This window comes from Sinohyriopsis cumingii, chromosome 7 (assembly GCF_028554795.1).
Source record: "Sinohyriopsis cumingii isolate HCF-2022 chromosome 7, ASM2855479v2, whole genome shotgun sequence".
In the NCBI taxonomy this organism is placed as follows: Eukaryota; Metazoa; Mollusca; class Bivalvia; order Unionida; family Unionidae; genus Sinohyriopsis; species Sinohyriopsis cumingii.
The window spans coordinates 100,661,928-100,682,472 of NC_142967.1; the positions used below are offsets into that span (position 1 = coordinate 100,661,928).

The 20,545-nt window shown below is 33.6% G+C and overlaps 1 protein-coding gene across 2 annotated transcripts in view; it reads left to right on the forward strand.

Annotated features, from left to right (window-relative positions):
* Positions 1 to 33: 33 nt before the first annotated feature.
* The window catches only part of LOC149795823 (E3 ubiquitin-protein ligase RNF14-like), a 73,502-nt gene continuing 52,990 nt past the window's right edge, over positions 34 to 20,545 (forward strand). The window contains exons 1-4 of one of the 2 annotated variants that reach the window (XM_089965721.1): positions 34 to 164; positions 13,615 to 13,689; positions 16,911 to 17,009; positions 17,646 to 17,762. In XM_089965721.1, coding sequence (XP_089821847.1) covers positions 16,944 to 17,009; positions 17,646 to 17,762 — 183 coding nt within the window. In that variant the 5' untranslated portion in view covers positions 34 to 164; positions 13,615 to 13,689; positions 16,911 to 16,943. The remainder of the gene's footprint in view (positions 165 to 13,614; positions 13,690 to 16,910; positions 17,010 to 17,645; positions 17,763 to 20,545) is intronic. The other variant, XM_089965722.1, reaches the window with a different exon arrangement.

Consider the following 20,545-nt stretch of genomic DNA (forward strand, 5'->3'; position numbering starts at 1 on the left):
TTTATTATTCGTATGGTTCCGGCAATCGGAATATATCGTAGTTTTCCCCATGGTCAGATTTCGTGAGGGCGATGTCAGGTGTTTGACGTTTTGACAAGACCGGTTTCTCATTAAGGTCACACGCCGATAGCTAATGTGTCATAACCATGTAACACGTTCACGAAGTATGTGTACTAATTATATTACTAATCGGCATAAAGATCCGGCTTGAATTTTCATCTGGTTAAGATTAGAGATGTCAACATTTTGGGAAATATTCTACAGGTGCTCGACGCGAGCTTGATGTTAAGAAAGGAAACAAAAAAAAAAAGCAACAAAAAAAATACCAACACTAATCTGAAGGGGAAAATAAATCATACAGAGTGACAGACATACATTAGATTACCCCTATGACCCGTTCTGGCATGGGACCCTCTCTATCAATATATAAGAGAAAAGGTACGTAACTTCCAAAATACTTCGTTCCACCCATGACCCTCGATTTCCTTCTGCTATTTCCGTCTTTAAAGGCACACGACCATACTATATAGCTTGTTTTACTCCTTAGATATTTTCATATTCATCAAGCCATCATTGACTCTTCTGCGTTGTACCAAACTAAAGTTACGGGCTCAGAAACGTGCGATTTTCGCGAATTTTTACTGCTGAGACGGGTCTCACTAAACACCCCAAGACACCCTAGGACACCCCAATACTGTCAAAAAACACATCAAGACTCAATAATTTACCTACTTTAAATTTCAACAACAACACAAACAAACATACGAATATTTAGCGATTGTTTATTTAACAGAAAAAGTAGCAAAAAAAAAATCGAAGATTTGCCAAGGGAAACAACTCTCGTTTCGACGAAGAGTGTTCGGGTGCAGTAATGTGAATATTTATCAACATTTTTAAATAAGTAGCAATACCACATGGGAGCAAGACATTTCGACCCCAAGAAAATTCCCTAGACATTTCGACCCCAAGACACTTACACTCCATTCAAGGGATAATTCGCCTCCAATTCATGCATATTGAAAATAATAATTAGCACTAATATTAATTTCCACTAATCACGCCATTATTCATTGACGTCTACAATTAACGAAGATACCAACACATCTCTAAGTCGCCAAAAAAGATGTCAACAGTAAATTAAAATTAAAGTCACATTTATTAACTTAATGAATGCACGCTAATCTGAATGAAAAGAAATTACATTTACTGCACACTAGAAATTTGCATTTAAAAAATCCGATTTGTTTTAGAAACAATAATTAGCACACTGCTAATGGTTATTTCCACTAATCACATGGTTATTCATTGATGTCTGCAATAAATTAAAAAGAGATGCAAACAGTTAATTATAACTAAAGTCACTTTTATTAAGTTAATCAATGCACGATAATTTGAATGAAAATAAAAAGGTTTGAAAATTAAATGCACCACATGCTTAAAATTTGTACAAAAGAGCCACACGTGTGTAAATTGTGGATTAATTTATAGTAATTACAGTTCATATTGTGACATTTCGATCGGATATATTTTGGTACAATATGAACTGAAATGTGTTAATTGTTACTATAGCGTTTTATCCTTGTGTACAATATCATAATCATGTCAGGCCTCGTTAGCTTATTTTGTCTTGTAATATATGCAGTAAATGACAACATCGCATTTGCGATACAGGTTAGTGTAATGATTCATTATCCTTTTTTATTCTGTCAGTCTTCCTCTCTTAAATATTTATTTATTTATCTATTTCTGAATTGAACACACCAAGTAGCATAGATGTTGCTTGTATGTTCATACATTTTAGATATAATAGTATATATATAATTATTTTTTCCCTTAAAGATTACCAACTCCATACAGTTATAGAATTTCTTTATTTTTAGAACATAATGCAAATAATTAAATATTGAATCAATTAACGATTAGTAAAAACATCTTACTAATTTCGATATTTCAGGCTGACTCCAACATTGTTTGAAGTAGTTGCGAAAGATTAAATGTTTGACTTTAAATGCCAATATATCATGTTCTGTAGTTTCCAAAATTATTTCTAAATTAATTATTAATGAGCATGAAGTTGGTAGCAAAATATTCTATACAGTAAATCAATACTACGATTACAGATACATGTAAATTCTTAATATCATTTAACTTTCCAAAACACAACATATATTTAATAATTAGTAGTATATAATAATAGCTTTATTAATTACGGTGTATTTTCCATTTAGTGGTTTCATGTACTTTGATTTCTATATACGTGTAATGTCCTTGAGGATGTTTGCGAAAATCTCCGTGGTTTGCTTTTCGGATTTGCACCTCCAGACGCTGTCATGTATGTGAAAAATGTGGGGTTTTTTTTTTCGTTAACTGATAATTCACGCTGTCGTAAAGAGCGCTTCTGTCAACAATGAAATGGTGCTGTGTCATGCTGAAAAGTTTGTGTATTAGTTCTTGCGCGTGTTGTGGTTTCCAGTCAAACGAAAAGTTGTAGAATGTTATTGATGGATGCATTGTCATTAGTCAAATTCATGCGTTCAGTATTTTTGCAGCTATCTTTTTGAAAAAAATATTTATGTAGTCTAGGTTTCAAGTTATTTATAAAGTATAGTGCAAATGTCGGATGCTGTTCTTTGATCACTGTTTCCAAAAGTTCCGATCAACATTCAAAATCTATTGTAGTATTTGTGTCTGTGATGACACCGGTATCAAATATTTGGGTCTTTATTATATCATGTTCACTCTTTTCCACACATATTTTATTTTGAAGGAAGTGCCTGACATTATCTTTCAGATGTGTCGTGCAAAGATAGCGTGTAACCGAGGGGAATACAGGCTATATTGGCTTGGTTATACTCTTCTCATCATCACTTCCAAATTCAATCATCTCAAGCACTTTTACTTCCACGGACTCAACACTTCTATCTAGCTCTGTAGCAATATGTTCCTCAAAGCTCTTGTAAGTTCTGTTAGAAGCGTCTGTATACAGAAGGACAGGATCAATACATATCGGATGATAGTTTATACTGTTTCCGACAACTCATTGATACATTATACCATCGTTTTACTCATCAATAACTCTTTGATACGTTGTGCTATCGTTTTACTCATCAATAACTCTTTATGCAATTTGTTTTGTAAATATAATGCGAAGAAAGCACAATTTGCTAGAGAACTCAATAGTCAATAAATATGCATTGTTTTTTATAGTATTGATAATGGCTTGATTTACTAAAAGTTAATTTTATATTTTCTTTATGGAAACATTGGAAAGTTATTTTGGTAAAAATAAATGTAAATTCGATAGCTCATATATATTCTTTCTGATTTCAGCTAGAAACTTGCTATATTAAATAAATTTAAAACGATGAAAATCTACCTTGTATATTCTATTACTTTGCTTGCGAAAACATTAATAACTTCTAAATAAACCAGTTATGTGTGTTTCATCGTTTTTCTTCTTTTAATCAGTCTGTAATTTGGGTAATATATTTGGCGTGTCTTCTGGATTTGCTATTGAGACAGAGTAATTCTTACTGAGAATTAAACGACTTCGTGGTTTGTGAGTTATTGTTGATAATTAATTGTCTATGTGACTGTACCAATCATTAAATGTCCTATATAATCAGACAGTTTAGATAAATTACATCTGATATATCAAGCACGACATTGATGTAAAATCGAAAGGAATTACAGAGCAACTTTCCTTCATGGCTACATAAAATCAAGGGAAATCACTCGCGTGGAGCTTGTAACACTCTTTGGTCATGTATTCTAAACGTCTCTGTCAAAAATGTTGATGCACGATTTAAAATTAAAATTTGTATATAAACAGTTTATAACAAAATAAATGAGAGAAGTATGGTGCATAGCCATTAAATAAGGAAATTGTTTAATAATATTATAAAATTAAAGAGATCTGATGCATAAGAGTTAGTTTCTGTAGGTTATTGGAAATAGGGACATCAATCAATACTATTAATCATTGATGGTAACAATGTCCGTATGTGTTTTTGCTTTGTTTTCACTTCTTAGTACGTTTTTGAGAGCTTTGGTGCCAATATATGTAATATTGGGGTGTTCTTGGAGAGTCTTGGGGTGTTTAGAGAGACCGCTGCTGAGACAAGTCCGAACTCGTGTGATAATTATAAGTTACTGCATTTGTATAGGAAAATATGAACTCGTTTTTTGGATGGAATACTGCACGACCTTGTGAGTGCAGTATATCCATCTGACAAAACGAGTTCATATTTTCCCATACAAATGCAGTAACTTTTTTATTATATGTTCATTTTCTTATTCTACCTAAGGCTTAATTATATAAACAAAATATGCTACAAGAAACAGCATAAATGAATGTATGCCATATTCTAAATTAAATACACAGACGCATATTTATCATTACACAACAACATTATTACTATGCACATAACTCCTCCCAGATAAATGTGAACTTAGTCACGCACTCGACATAAGTTTCAAAAGAAAATTGCGAGTCTAGTTGAAATTTGGAGTCATATTGTGAATGAATGTGCATTGCAACAACTTTTCCATTTGATCTGGAATGAATAGATTTTGGTATTTTTTTCAATTCTACGAAATTTCGTGATTATGGACTGGATTTGTATGTGACAATTCCACATGAAGTACATCAGATTGAAGAAGCTAGGGAGAAGCGTGTTGACATCTGCAGATGTGTTTCTGTTTCTGTCATTGAATGTTTGAAATCATAATCTGGGATAAATATGAAGTGTTTCAAATGCAATTATCAAAAAGATGCTATGGAATTTAATGCTTATTTCATTTTGAGTACAGTAAGGAGGATGTAATTGCACTTATCGAACTTACAGTACAATTTCGAAATGTGTAATCAAGATTAAGAACCTATGACATGGCTCATGTAATTCGGATCTGCAGAACTAAGAAAGTACATTTTGAGGAAATTCAGGATGTAACACTAAGTATATTTTTTTTGCCATTCTTATCATCAGCTAAAGAAGACAGTATATGACTTGTCACTTGTATGTTATTTGTAAGGACCTTTTCTTACATCTGTTGTATACTGTAGCTAGCCTAAATCCGAAACATTGTATCAGTGCAGAATGTGCCAAAGCAGTTGGTATGTGGCAGTCCACGAAACATGTTTTAGTTCATTCAGAAACAAATTTAAACAACCACAACGTAAAGCGCCTCTTACGCGAGTGTACATGATTTGTTTACAAATCAAAAGGGCTGGCGTCTGCGTCCATTGTTTGTTTACAGTAGAAAGTAGTTCCTTTATGCACGTGAATGCTATATGTGTATTGGCGCGTGGGTTCAGTATCAGGTAATACTGCACGATTCTGACAATGTAAAGTTAACGGGGAAAAAATAGGCATATGATAATAAGTATAACCCACTGAGCCATTCATATTTAGGCATTGACGTGTGTACCACATAGTTTACCTATTTTGAAAATAGAGTTGCATGTATATGATGTATGTGCAGTGAAGAAGACAATGTCTAATTCTTGCATGGAACAGAATCAATGTTGAATCAAGTTAATTATAAGTAAAAACTTACTTTTGAATCTACCACTGTTCTGTGATTCAAGAAGGGATGCATTGTAGAGTTGCAAACATGATACATGTAGCGGTTTTCACATCTGCATGAACTTTGGAGCCCGTAACTTTAGTTTGGTACAATGCAGAAGAGTCAATGATGGCTTGATGAATAGAAAAATATCTCAGGAGTAAAACAAGCTATATAGTATGGTCATGTGCCTTTAAAGACGGAAATAGCAGAAGGAAATCAAGGGTCATGGGTGGAACAAAGTAGTTGGAAGTTACATACCTTCTCTTATATATTATGATAGAGAGGATCCTATGTCAGAATGGGTCATGGGAGTAATCTAAGGCATTTTTGTCACAGTGACTGTGATTTTTTTTACTTCAGATTATTGTTTTTTTCCCTCAACATCAAGCTCGCGTCAGGCACCACTGATATCTACCGGGTACCCATCAGCATGCTCCAGCGTTGTATTATCGGAGCAAATGGGATTTTCCGATTAATTATTTTACATGCACCGTCTAGTGGATGTTTACAGATGTAAAGCTGTTGCCAGTAAGGATGCAAATATCTTATAGCACAATTTCCTCTAAAATATTAACATTTTTTATATAGTTTAGAATGGAAAAGAATGAATATCACTTTTTTGTAAAGTGCATGCAATTACGTTGATAATCATGTATAAAACAGTCGAACTTGCTATACCTGCATTGGCTTTGATAACAAAATATACCCTTATGTCGGCCAGTTTTCTGAACATCAGGTAGTTCTGCGCAATGATAGGTAATTTCTGTAAACATTGGATCTCGTGTTATGTTCGGTCAAAATTCCATTTTGTATCAAGAAAGAATGATCATACTTTAACTAAGAAAAGTGATATTCATAAAGTGTACAAAAAATATACCACATTTCGACTCGAAATGCCTATGAAAATGTGATTTCTAAATGTCAACATGAAGACCCACTCCATGACCTTCTTGAACCTGTAACCCAGAAAATGCTATTTACTATGTACCTTTTAGAGTCATACAAATAAATACATTATTTAAAGTATGGAAATGAATACTTAAAAAAAAATTCTGCATCTTAATCCAAGTTTCCAATTTTGCAAGAAGTTGTCCCATACATACAAATTTGTCTGATACCCAACGTCAACTTGCCGCTAGAACATGATTCTCAAGAAATTCCCCAGCATGTAGTCTGTTTTTAAATTCTTTAGTATTTTTTCCCATAAACAAAACGTTAACACATTATATCCTATTTGTTGTTGTTTCTCTTCTACATAATAGCTAATTTTGTATAAACTGTTGAATTTTTTTTAAAAAATAACAATATTGGTTTGGTTTGTTTAATATCTCTTGCCATTTATTGGCAATGTTATGTTGAGTTTGTACAACTAGCTATAAACCTGACCTAATTACTCAACTGAACAGCTGACAGAAACAGTCCAAAGTAATGTATTTCATTTCTATAGCTGGATGGATAAACATACATCACTTCAAAGCTGTACGCAGAATAGGCCAACATATCACGAGTCTTGCAAATACGGGGGTGGTATCTGGTATATCCAAAATTAATATTATTTTGAACAGAATATTCTGGTGACAGTTGCATGATTCAAATGGTAAGCATTACAGTACTTTATTTTCATCAGTCAATCAAATTTGGTATGCGTTTTGCTTCAGTATTCAAAACGGAAACCTTATGTGCGCAGAAATGCCCGACAGCATTGTATTCAGTGTATCATCAGATGTTTGATGATTATAGGTCATATACTAATCTGACATAAATGTCTTTACAAGGTTAAGAATGCATTTTCATTCCATGGTAGCCAGGATGGACCAAAATTGACCAATTTTGCTTACGATGATACTTCTCATTTGTAAATAAGAATATAATAACAGTTAAACTTACTTGAAATCAGTAATATTTCAGTCATAATAATAGTGTTTATATATTATATTTCTTTGCACACATTGCATTTAAGATTCATATTAAGTTAAATAATAGTTGTTTTTAATTTGTAATGTTGTTATTCCACTTTAATTACATTGGTGTGTTTGATTTGATTTATTGTGTAAATATTCTTCTAGTACAAGCATGGACATTTTTTCCCATAGGTAAATTGCAATTTATGTTTTATTATAATACCTGCATGCTACCATACCTATGTTAGGCAATTACAGCGATAATATAGAGTTGTTCCACCATGGTACTGTAATCTGGGTCAGCCACCATAATATACTGTTTTATTTATATTTACGTTCTTCGATTGACAAAGCTTTTATATCGCAATAGAAAAGAGAAAGTCACTGAAACTTTACAAATTAGTAAACAGCAGTAGCAAAACAGTTTTAATATATACCAATAAGAACATTAAATACCACGATAATACAGCATTCCAGGCTACTAATGATATGTTACCTGAGTACCCGATCAAAGGGAAATTGTATTAAATGTGAATCTGAACTACTTTGATGTAGGTTCACACATGCCAATGCCCAAAGAGGTATAAGCATAATTATTACTAATATAAATGGCAAGAAAGGGTAATCTTAGCATAAAAAGATCAATTTTTATATTACATGCCATAATTACAGAAAAGTGTGAAAAATGTACATTTAAATTTGCTACTTACCAGGATCTGCAGTTAAAATTTTTGCCACAAATTGGCTAAATTCATGTGGATTATTAGTTAGGAAAAGAGTATAGACAAAAAAGAAAGTCTATATGTCTTCAGTAACGTTTGCGAATAGGCGTAAAGTCCACAAATGATGATTGTTGTGTTATCCTCAACCTGCCTTGCACGGTTCATCCCTTAACGACAGTCCGGTGCAAGTTTAACAGAATCCCTCTCCTCTAACATTTTTTAATCATATAACATCCATCAGTCACATTGATACATCGCAGATTGTTTTTTGGGGTTGTTTTTTTAATGATATCTGGCAATGCTTATTTTCAGTTTAGACTGGCCTGCTATCTGGGTAGTATCAAAATAGAATGAATCTGAGGAAAAGTGGTTTCACATTAAAGAACCCGTCTGTTTTCTTGCAACTGTTTGATGTAAAATTCATGCAAAAATTATCACATTTACACATATGGTGAAATTTTATTCGTTTTATTATTTCCAATGTTATTAAATAACAAAGACTTTTTTCCTTTATATTTAACAATTTCAATGAAAAATTTCATTCAGTATAGTTGTCAATTTTGTTCCTTTTTCGTAACATGGTATGAGAAGTGCATGTTTTTGGAAACCAAGAGTTTGTGTTGCCTTTGCTGCGACAAAAAATATGCCTTGGCAAAAATGACATTAGTTAAACCTGGCATTTTTATTGTGCTTTTTTTCATTTGGATTGTAGTATGTATTTAAATTTTATTTTGTTGAATATTTCTTAATCAGTACTTACTGTCACTCTTAACGAAAGGTATTGACCCAGTTAATGTTATCAGGATCTCAAAACAAGTGTGTTTAAGTCACGAGAAAAATGATACACGAACCATGGTTAGGCACGAAGTTATGACAGTCAATCTTGAAATATCAGCATTGATTCTTAAATAGGTCACACAAGAAAGGACTGTATTATTGTATTATTATATAGTACATGTATGACAGGTAAATTGTAAGCAACCATACTAGCCCTATGATGATGAATAAATGTGTACACGACATGAGCTTTGAACTGTAATCATTATTCTGTCTCAATCTGAACTTGGAAAACTTTTCATTTTTTTAAACTGTTAACCGGTTATAATAATAATAATAATAATAATAATAATGACCTTATTTAAAGAGGGTAACACAATTAGCTAAAAACTAATCTACCTTGAGGCCCTCATACAAAGGAATTTATTTATTTAAGCTGCATCTCTGAAGCCACTGGATATATTGGGTTTGGAAGAAGGAAATAGAGTGGGCATTTCTAATCTCAGCTGGAATACTATTCCAGAGCAGAGTTCCAGAGTATTGGAAACTTTTTTTAAATAACTCCTTATTTGGTTTGGGAATTTTATACTGTTTGGTAGACATGGATCGCAGGTGGGGAGTATTACCAGGTAGCCTATACTGGAATAGTGATTGTAAATATTCAGGAGCACTATTCTGAGATATCCTGTACATTAATTTGGCTTTTCTCAAACAGATTCGGTCTTTAATAGGTAATATTTTTAACCTACCAGCTAAACTTTCCTTGCTTTCTTTCTGGATTGATATTAGCCCAAATGCTCTTTTTTGAAGATGTGCCAGCTTTGCTATGTTTTTATCATTTGAATTACCCCATACTGTACTACAGTAGTCCAAATAGGGTTGTATGTAACTGTTATAAAATAGTTTCCTGTGCCTTTCAGGGAGAAAATGTCTTATCCTACTGAGAAGCCATAAACTTGAATTGACTTTTTTACTGGTATGTTTGATATGTTCAGTCCATGATAGGTTATTATCTACCAGAACACCAAGTAGCCTATCATGACAGACTATTTGCAGATTTGTATCCTTCCATGTCAGACATAGTTCATCACTATCAAGATTTGTCCTTCTTTGCCGTGTTGAGATAAGTAATATTTTAGTTTTACCAGTATTTACCACCATGCCATTACATGTGCACCAGTTTTCCAGTTTGTTTAGTGCATTCTGTAAAGAAATTTCGAGCTCATGCTTTGTGTTTTGGATGTCTGACAATGTTGTGTCATCTGCATAGAGATCTGTAGATGATATTGAGTCTCTTAGTAAAAGTGGTAGGTCATTAATAAATAAAATGAATAGTAGTGGACCTAGAATTGAGCCTTGTGGTACTCCATATCTAATTGTTTCAGGTTCAGACAGAACATTATTTATGTAAACATGTTGTGTTCTCTCATTTAAGTATGAAGTAAACCATCTAATTGTTCTTTCATCACACTGGTAGATTTTCAGTTTCTTCAAAAGGATTTCATGATCCACCATGTCAAAAGCTTTCCTGAAATCTACAAATACAGTTCCTATTATTCTACCTTGGTCAAGTGCTTCAAGCCATTTATCAGTTAGGGAGATCAAGGCAGTCTCACAGGAATGGTTCTGTCTAAAGCCTGATTGATTAGGGTGTAACAGCAAGTGTTTGGTTAAATATGACATGAATGAGTCATGGACATGTTTTTCAATCAATTTTGACAAGTTTGGTAGTATTGAAATTGGTCGGTAGTTATCAGCATCATCCTTAGAACCAGATTTGTGAATAGGAGTTACTTTTGCAGTTTTCCATATTTTGGGGACAGATGAGGTTGCAATACTTAAATTAATTATGAATGTTATGCTATCTACAATAGCAAAGGCAGAAGATTTAATGAGTCGTGGACCAATCTGATCAAGTCCTGTAGCTTTCTTGGTATCAAGTTCACTGAGACATTTTTTAACAAAGTTTTTTGACACTGGTGGGATAGAGAAACATACCTCCTTTGAGATTTTACTGCTGCAGAACTTTTTCAGTTCATTAAAGTTGTTTTCTATCACTGGCTCCTTTAACTTTGTGGTAATGTTGATGAAAAAATCATTGAAAATATTTGCAATGTCAGTTTCATCAGTGACTATGGTGTCATTTACCAGAAGTGAGTGAATTTTATTTGTCTGTTTTTTGTGCGTTCCTCCAGTGAGTTCATTGAAGACTTTCCAAATGGAGTTTGTGTTGCTCTTTTTGTTTTCAAGCAATGATTGATAATAAGTTTTTTTAGCTTTTTTGATCATACTTGTTATTTTATTTCTCCATACTTTATATTGTGCATGGTTTTCCATAGCCTTGAATTTGTCTCGTGTTTTCATAGCATCTAGGATTTCAGTAGTAAGCCAATTAGGTTGAATATCAGTCTTTACTCAATGTACTTTCAGTGGTGCATGCTTAGATACTACATCCATAAATTAGTCAGTCCACACCCTCATGGCTTCATCTATGTCATCCAAATTTTGGATCATACTCCATGGAACTTTATATAGGTCATTGAGAAATTGTTCTTCATTAAAAGTTTTGAACGATCTGTAAGTGATCGTTTTATGTGTATTTTTCTTATTTTTCTTGCATTTAACCTTTCTTGTCAAAAAAGTAGGATAGTGGTCACTAAGACCAACATTTGGTACATTAACACAAGCCACATTGTCTGGTAGGTTAGTACAAATGTGATCAATAAGAGTGCATGATATTCCTTTTAGCCATGTGGGCTCATTTACCAGCTGGTCTAGACCTAATGATTCAATAAATTCCGTCCAATTGTTCCTTTTTTGAGTATTGAGAAGGTCCTTATTTATATCTCCGAGTATATATGTTTCTTTCTCCTGTGCTAGAACATTTTCTATTTGTTTCAAAAAGTTATCATTCCAAAATGCTTTGGAGGAAGGTGGTCTATAAATGAAACCAGCTAGGAAAGATTTTGCATTATTTTGAAAAATTTCCACCCAGATACTCTCAATTTCATGTGACTCCAAGTCAAGTCGCCTTTTTACATTTACATCTTCCCTAATGTATACAACAAGACCCCCCCCCGCTGTCTCTCTGTCCCTACGAAATGGTTTATTGTAGCCTTGACAGTGAAATAGATCATCATTGTGGTTAGCATTTAATTTGGTTTCAGTGAGTCCTAAAACATGTATATTATTTTCCATGGAAGACAACATTAACTTAATCTGGTCTATCTTTCCCACTATACCTTGTACATTTAAGTGACCTATGTTAAAACCTTTTGTATTTAGTTTCATATCAATTACATGTATGTCATCATGCAATGGGGTACTCACTGAGATTGTCTCCATACTGCTTTTATCATTCTGACATCCTATTTCTATATTTAAATGTTCATATATATTAGCATCTTCAAAGTCACATACAAACCCTGAAAATCCATTTACATTTGCATCTACAATAGTGTCCATTGAATAGTTAGAGTCAAGAGTCCCACTGGGTACATTTAGATTTTTGGAAATGAAGCGTTGGCATTCTCCTCTTTGCCAGCTTCCTAATATGTATACATTGATGGACAAAGTCTTTGTTTGTGTCCATATTTATGGCACCTAAAACACTCGATCTGTTTGCCATGATGGCATACCTGTGTCATGTGCCCAGTTTCTCCATAGTTAAGACAACACTCTTCATTAAAGTGCTTGAAAATAGGGGCATACATGTTAATATTTCTCAGTAGCTGAGAGGTTCCTTTTCTGCTTAGATGAATTTTGTCTCTGTGGTAGAGACTAAGGTTGACATCCTGATTCTGAATGAAGAAAGATTTGTATTGTGGAATGTTCATTTTATTACCCAGGTTATTATCAACAGTCAGGTACCCAAGTATCCATTGGTAGCTTTAATTAAGACAGATTGCAGAGAAATGAGAATGATCCTAAAATAAAGATAAAAATAAAAAAGCAATAAGATACTGTACATGTACAGAAAGCATGGTTATATGATTTTAATTAGGGTAAACAGTTCTTTGTACAGCTGTCATTTGGCCATTCATTAGAGGTGGAAGTTATGCATCTGATCTTTTGTGCTAGTCTGTCAAAGATAGTCATCAAATAATCCGACCCATTTTGAAATTAAATGCAAATCAAATCTAAGATTTGGTTTCTATGCATATAAATGAACACGAGGCTCATGGTTATAAGGTTATGCCATTTACGTTATTGAGTAGACAGTGATATTGTGGTTACTCTCTATAACAGGTGCACAACCTTTTTTGACCAAGGGCCAGATTGCATTTTCAAAGACCACTCTAGGGCTGAAAACACTAATTTCTTTAATATAATTACTATTCACTGGCCAGATTTCTGTGTTGTTTTAGTTTGCCTGAGGGCCGGACAGAACACGTTTGTGGGCTGGATCTGGCTTGCGGGCCAAGAGTTGTGCTGCCCTGCTTTATAAAGAGACCGATTATGTCTTTATTGGGTGGGTGGGGGGTAAACAAGGATTTTCTTCTAAATTTTATAAAGCTATTTTTATTCCTTTCATCACATAAAGATGTCTCTAACAGTGATGATGAATAGTATGAGATCTTTTTTCTACAAGTTAGAGCAAGATGATTTGTGTAAATTGAAAATGTAACTTTTTGGTTTTTCAGCAAATCTATACAAGATGAAGAGGAACAGTTTGCTTTTTCAATGTCAGGCAGGATTGTGCAATTTACAAAAAACAGGTATTATTAACATACATTCCCATTTGTACTCCTTACCAATTTAAAAAGAGCATCAAGGATATAAAATGCACACAACTTAGGCATTTCAATTCCAGAATGTCACCAGGAGTTCTCAAACAGTGTCAGCTCATTCGGGCTTTGAATTAAATGGGAGCTTCTGTAGTAACATGGCCACTATATTTTCATAGGTGAGTCTAGGTTTTTAATCAACAGATATGATATAGTTCACCATCTTCAATAATTGCAATAATTCCATAAATTTTGGAGTTATGTCTCTTTGAACACATGTATACAAGATTTCCTCCATTTTATTTTGTTCAAGTTGTTTTAGAAGTATTAAAACTAGATATTGCAAATATTGGATGCAGATGACACTGTTTTTACTGAAATGGACTGTGTGACACACCAGATGACACTGTTTTTACTGAAATGGGCTGTGTGACAAACCAGATGACACTTTTTTTACTGAAATGGACTGTGTGACAAACCAGATGACAATGTTTTTACTGAAATGGACTGTGTGACAAACCAGATGACACTGTTTTTACTGAAATGGACTGTGTGACAAACCAGATGACACTGTTTTTACTGAAATGGTCTGTGTGACAAACCAGATGACACTGTTTTTACTGAAACGGTCTGTGTGACAAACCAGATGACACTGTTTTTACTGAAATGGACTGTGTGACAAACCAGATAAAGACAGTGAGCAGCCTGTCTGCTTTTTTACATCGACAACTTCCTTTTTGTTTGATACTAGTTGACATTGTTAAGGACCCCCTGCTAACAGTCAGGTTAGATATTAAAAATCAATGAATGGAATGACTACATTTTTTGCATTTGTTATATCCTTGATGCTTTTTGCTTTTTTAAATTGTTAGGGAGTTATAAGTGGGTGGGTTTGCTAATAAAGGAAAACTCTTTTGAAGTTTGAAACAATGCATTTGCTGCACAGATAAAGGAATCATAAACAACCCAGAGACTGGACACTAATCTTTAGGCTGTGAAGTACAGTATCATTATCGGGTACATTATTCTAGTCCAGCAAATTTTCTCCACCTGATTTTATTTATCTGATATCTTGATTCCCAAAGGGAGTCATTTTTCAGCTATTTATTACTTTGCATTTCAACGTAGAACATTATGGCGTTGTCCTTTTCGTAAGGAAATAGCCATGACAGTCTTAATTGTTTTGTTTGTCTCTTGTTTTTTTCTTTATTTACATACCGGTATACTGATCAGGATTTCTACTGAAGGAAATGGCCTTCACTTTCTCGTATGTGCCCACCTAGAGCCATAGAATTTGGGCAATAAGAGGATTAGATGGAATGGAAGGTAAGGGTGGGGTTTTATGTGGTGTAGAAATGATAACATACAGAGGCGTCCCTATCCTTCAATCCACTTTGAATCTCCCCTGATATGGTCCTGATCATTGTGACGGACTCGCATCTTTGTAAAGTGGCAATCAGTAAACCTGCTCTTGATAAGTTATGTTGTTCCTTGTGATACAGACATTTAGGTCTTTATATATGGCACATAATGGCTTTCTTTCAAATAAAGACTTTTTTGTTTCTTTATTTGTATGGTCTTCATTGGGTGCAAACTGAGTTGGCCTCAGGGCCCTTAGCAACCTGTATGTGAATATGCAGCTCACAGTTTACACAGTAACTCAATTCTGTCTGGTTCATTTCAATATCTGCTCCAGAAACTTCAAAAAGTTCAAAACACAGCTGCTCAGATCATACTTAGAGTACCACGATTAGAGCACACCTCCCCGCTGCTCTGTACCCTACACTAGCTATCCATTCGATCCAGAATCAAACACAAAATTTGTTCTCTGTGCTACGTTTCACTGTTGGACTCTAGTCCAACATAACCTATCCGACCTCACCCATGTGTACACACCAGCAAGATATGTACGCTCCTCTTCTGACAATCGTATACTCATTATTCCCACTATGAAAACAAAGTCATATGGACAGCGTTCTTTTGCATACCAGGACCCAGCAACTTGGAATGAATTGCCCACTAAACATAGACACAAAGACAGTGATCACATTCAAGAGTGCTCTCAAAACTCACTTATTTCGACTGCAAGAACAAACTTAAAGACCTAATAATGTTTCCTACCTTAAATTTTCTCAGCATGTTTTTCTTTTTAATGTTTTCTGATTTCATGGTGTTTATTTTTGTAATCATATCATTATATGTTTTTTATCTTATAGGTGTTGTCTAATGTTGTAAAGCGCTTAGAGCTTCGAAAGATTAGGCACTATACAAAGTCCTCATTATTATTTTTATTATTATTATTATCTGGATTAGAGGTTTTTTTAAAACATTGGGAAAACAAATATGAAAGTTTATTGTCCGTCTACCAGCTCTTATCAATTCAGAATTCAGCAGAATGCAAGATTAACTTCTCATTTTCTCAAAAGTTTAATGGGGAAGGTCAACCCACCCCACCCCATGTTGCATGGGCAGGAAACCAAGCATCTGACACATGCTTGGCACTTCACTTCTAAAATTGTGTGCATATTTCAAAATTCTCAAGCTATGTCAGTAATAGTGTAACATGGATCAAATATTTGACTGACTTAAACCTTACTATTTTTTTTTTCTTTCTGTATGTGTGCAACAACATTAAACACATTACCGGTAAGTAATGTCAGTATGTGATAGATTAACGTGTTATTTTATACAGTTTGATTATAAATGTATTTGCTGCTCTGTGATTATTGCTCTTACAATTTGTTAAGAAATATATGGTCATTAAATATGGTCAGTGCATTTATGTGCTAAGGCATATATATTGTGCAGCACCTAGGCATAGTATATTGTGCAAAACTTCAACACAGTTTGTTGCTCAAGACCTATTCACACTATACTGTACAACACCTATTCACAGAATATTGTACAATACCTATACACAGTATAGTGTGCAAAACCTATACATAGTATTTTTTAGTGCAGCACCTATTCACAGTATATTGTGCCAACTCTTATTCACAGTATGTTGTGCAGCATATCTATGCACATCGAAATAATTAATGTTTTAAACCTTTTATTCTGATTAGGAACATATTTTGATATGATTATAGGTTATTTGATGGTGCTTATTACAAACCTGACTCACCACTAGTGCATAACAGTTAGGGGGTGGATTTATTATTGTTATTATTATTATTATTATTGGTAATTTTTTGTATTTTCCTCATTGGTAGTGGAAAATGTGTTAATATGAAAACTCAGTCAGAATGGCAGAAGGAGGAATTGAAGTTGACAACTATGAAGCAGACAATCTTCAGGACCAAAATGATGAGGTAATGCCACAATAAAATGTAAATGAATGTAAAAACAATTGTGTTTAATTCTTCAAAATGTTGTGTTGTTATTCGAACGTAGAGAACATACCAATGGTGACATAATTTAAGTAGACTTTATATGTTTCTCATTTGTAAATAATAATGTTATTAAAGAAAAATGAAGGTTGATGTATTTACATAATGAAACAAAGAAGTTAATTTTGACTAGCATTACAATTTTGTAATGTTTATGCATGTTTCATAATAAATACCGACATTTTGTTTACAGAAGGTATATTTGACTAATGACCATTTTGGGAGAAATGGCAAACTTGACATATCATTGTGACATGGTGTTTTGTTGTCAACAATTTTTCTTCTTCATGCAACTGAATTAAATTCTGCTCTCATTATTAAAATAAAGGCACCTAAAGATTTTCAGACATTCAGCAACGGATTTACATGAATTTTCCAGACATTTCAGAACCTGTTTTTAAAAAGATACATGTACATGCACCCAGTACTGATTTTTTGTTATTTTTTTATACTATTTTCTAATTTATAAAGTATTTAGAACTTATTAAGGGCCATATTATGGATGTATATTTTACCATTTGTTTATAAATTTTGTTAATTGCTGTAATTCTTCACCAGATTCTGGCCCTGTTGGCCATTTTTGATGGTGATGAGAATAATAGACTCCAGGTTTTGACATCAGCATCTGATCAAGAACAAGATGGAGAAAAATGTGGACAGTGCAATTCTTTACAGGTTTGGATGTCATAATAATGACCCATTTATTCGTTTTGAAGCAATTTACTGATTTCAGGAATCACTTTAAATGCATGGATAGCAAAGTTTTATGGTTGATTACAAGATACCATAATGAATATAAGACTCCGGGACACTGTTCAAGTTGATACTCTTACATTTTTGTGAAAAAATTATTTTTCATGCCATATTAAAATTGGCACATGAAATTATATTAATTTTTCATGTTGTATAGGTCTTGAGTCACCATAAACCTGTTTTTGAAACTTGCTGATATTTTTATTCTAATGTTAGCATTCGTGACTGAGTTGCTGCTAATGGACTGCAGACATTAATCAATTGATAGGATTTTTGTAAGGGACTAGACATTAATTAATTGATAGGATTATTGTAATGGACTACAGACATTAATCAATTGATAGGATTGTTGTAATGGACTACAGACATTAATCAGTTGATAGGATTGTTGTAAATTAGACTGCTAAGGGACTACAGACATTAATCAATTGATAGGATTATTGTAATGGACTACAGACATTAATCAATTGATAAGATTGTTGTAAGGGACTACATACATTAATCAATTGATAGGATTATTGTAATGGACTACAGACATTAATCAATTGATAGGATTGTTGTAATGGACTACAGACATTAATCAATTGATAGGATTGTTGTAAATTAGACTGCTAAGGGACTACAGACATTAATCAGTTGATAGGATTATTGTAATGGACTACAGACATTAATCAATTGATAAGATTGTTGTAAGGGACTACAGACATTAATCAATTGATAGGGTTATTGTTATGGACTACAGACATTAATCAATTGATAGGATTGTTGTAAATTAGACTGCTAAGGGACTACAGACATTAATCAATTGATAGGATTGCTGTAAGGGACTACATACATTAATCAATTGATAGGATTGTTGTAAGGGATACAGACATTAATAAATTGATAGGATTGTTGTAAGGGACTACAGACATTAATCAATTGATAGGATTGTTATAAATTAGACTGCTGAGGGACTACAGACATTAATCGATTGATAGAATTGCTGTAAATTAGACTGCTAAGGGACTACAGACATTAATCAATTGATAGGATTATTGTAATGGACTACAGACATTAATCAATTGATAGGATTGTTGTAAGGGACTACATACATGAATCAATTGATAGGATTGTTGTAAATTAGACTGCTTAGGAACCTCCAGCCAATTTGTATTAAAAGACTTGGAAGTCACTAAATTGCTGTATTAGTTATAACACCTTCATATAACTTGTTGCATTTAGCCTTGAACTCTAGACATTAGGGCAGTAAGGTAATCAGTTAGCAGTTTGTAGTGTACACATGTCAGCTTCATAATCAGATCACTCCGCCACATCTGATTGCACTGTTATAGATTTCCTGTCCTAAGTAAAGTAGTTCCCACTGGTTACTATAATGTGGGGATAGGATGTGCAAATACACCAATTTGTGGTCTTAATAATAATGTTGGCAGGCAACAAAACAAAAAGCTAACAATGGATCAAATGTTAGTCTGATAAAGTCCAAATTTATTTACTCTTCTAATTATCATAAACATCAAAGATAATCTCAAAACAATCTAACTTTCATTCAGATATCCTATTGAAGTGTGACATGAGTGACCTGTTAGGGTAAGCTGAGCCCAGTTCATATTTATTTTGCATGCATGCAATATTATTATCAGGTCAGCAGAGTGTAATTAGTAGTCAGTTTGTTATTGACAGCATATGCTTGGTGGAAAATTCTGCCAGATGTGCATCAAGTGTAATTAGGACTGATGCTCCATCCCAAACCAACATGTGTCATAAAAATGCAAAGGTTGGAATTTCCAAGCATCGGAAATGGTTCTAATTTAAATTCCATGCATCAAAACCTGAGGGTAGGCATATCTATAGAGAATCCTGCAATATCTCCATTTGTCAACAATTTGCAGTTGACCAAACTTTGTGGAGAGGTACTTGGATTAAGGAATCACTGTACTGATTTCAGACCCAGAGGTCAAGGTCACTGACTGAAATAAGAAAAATGTTTTCCACACTTATGAATGTGTTGCATTTAGGGTTCAGAAGCACCCTTTCAGTTTCTGGCACAAAATGTGAAATGTCACTGTCACTCTAACTGAAATAAAAGTGGCTTCAGCCAAGCAATAACTTGAGTTTTCCATAATCGTTTTCATTTACCAATCTTTGAAGATAGCTTGCACTTGAGTGGGGAAGGACCTTATTAATTTTGAACTCAAGGTCAAAGGTCATTGTCAATGTCACTCAAAAAATAAAATGGTTTTACATCACACACTTAAACCAAACTTTGTGGATTTGTTGTACTTGGGGTACAGAAGAAGCCTGTTTATTTTGGGGGTTAAAAGGTCAAAGATCAAGGTTATTTCTGCACCTAAAAAACAATTGGCATTGCTATGCATGTGCCATTCAGAGTACTCTTGTTATCAGTTAGCAGATGTGAGGCCATGAAAATACAGAACACTTTACTTAGCAGAAATATTTGGCACCCCAAAATATTACTTTATGGGTGATAGATAAATGTGAGTTCTGTTGCTTTTATCTTTTAACCTTTGATTCTACTTATGTCCTAGAGTTCATATGTGCTATTTGTAATATGTCTTTTTATGCATTGACACTCTGACAAACATGACTTTGGATGAGGGATTGATGTTATGACAAACATTGTCTTGATTCAGTTGTAAGAGTTTGAGAAGTCTGGAGTCTTTTGCTTTGGAAATGTAGGATGT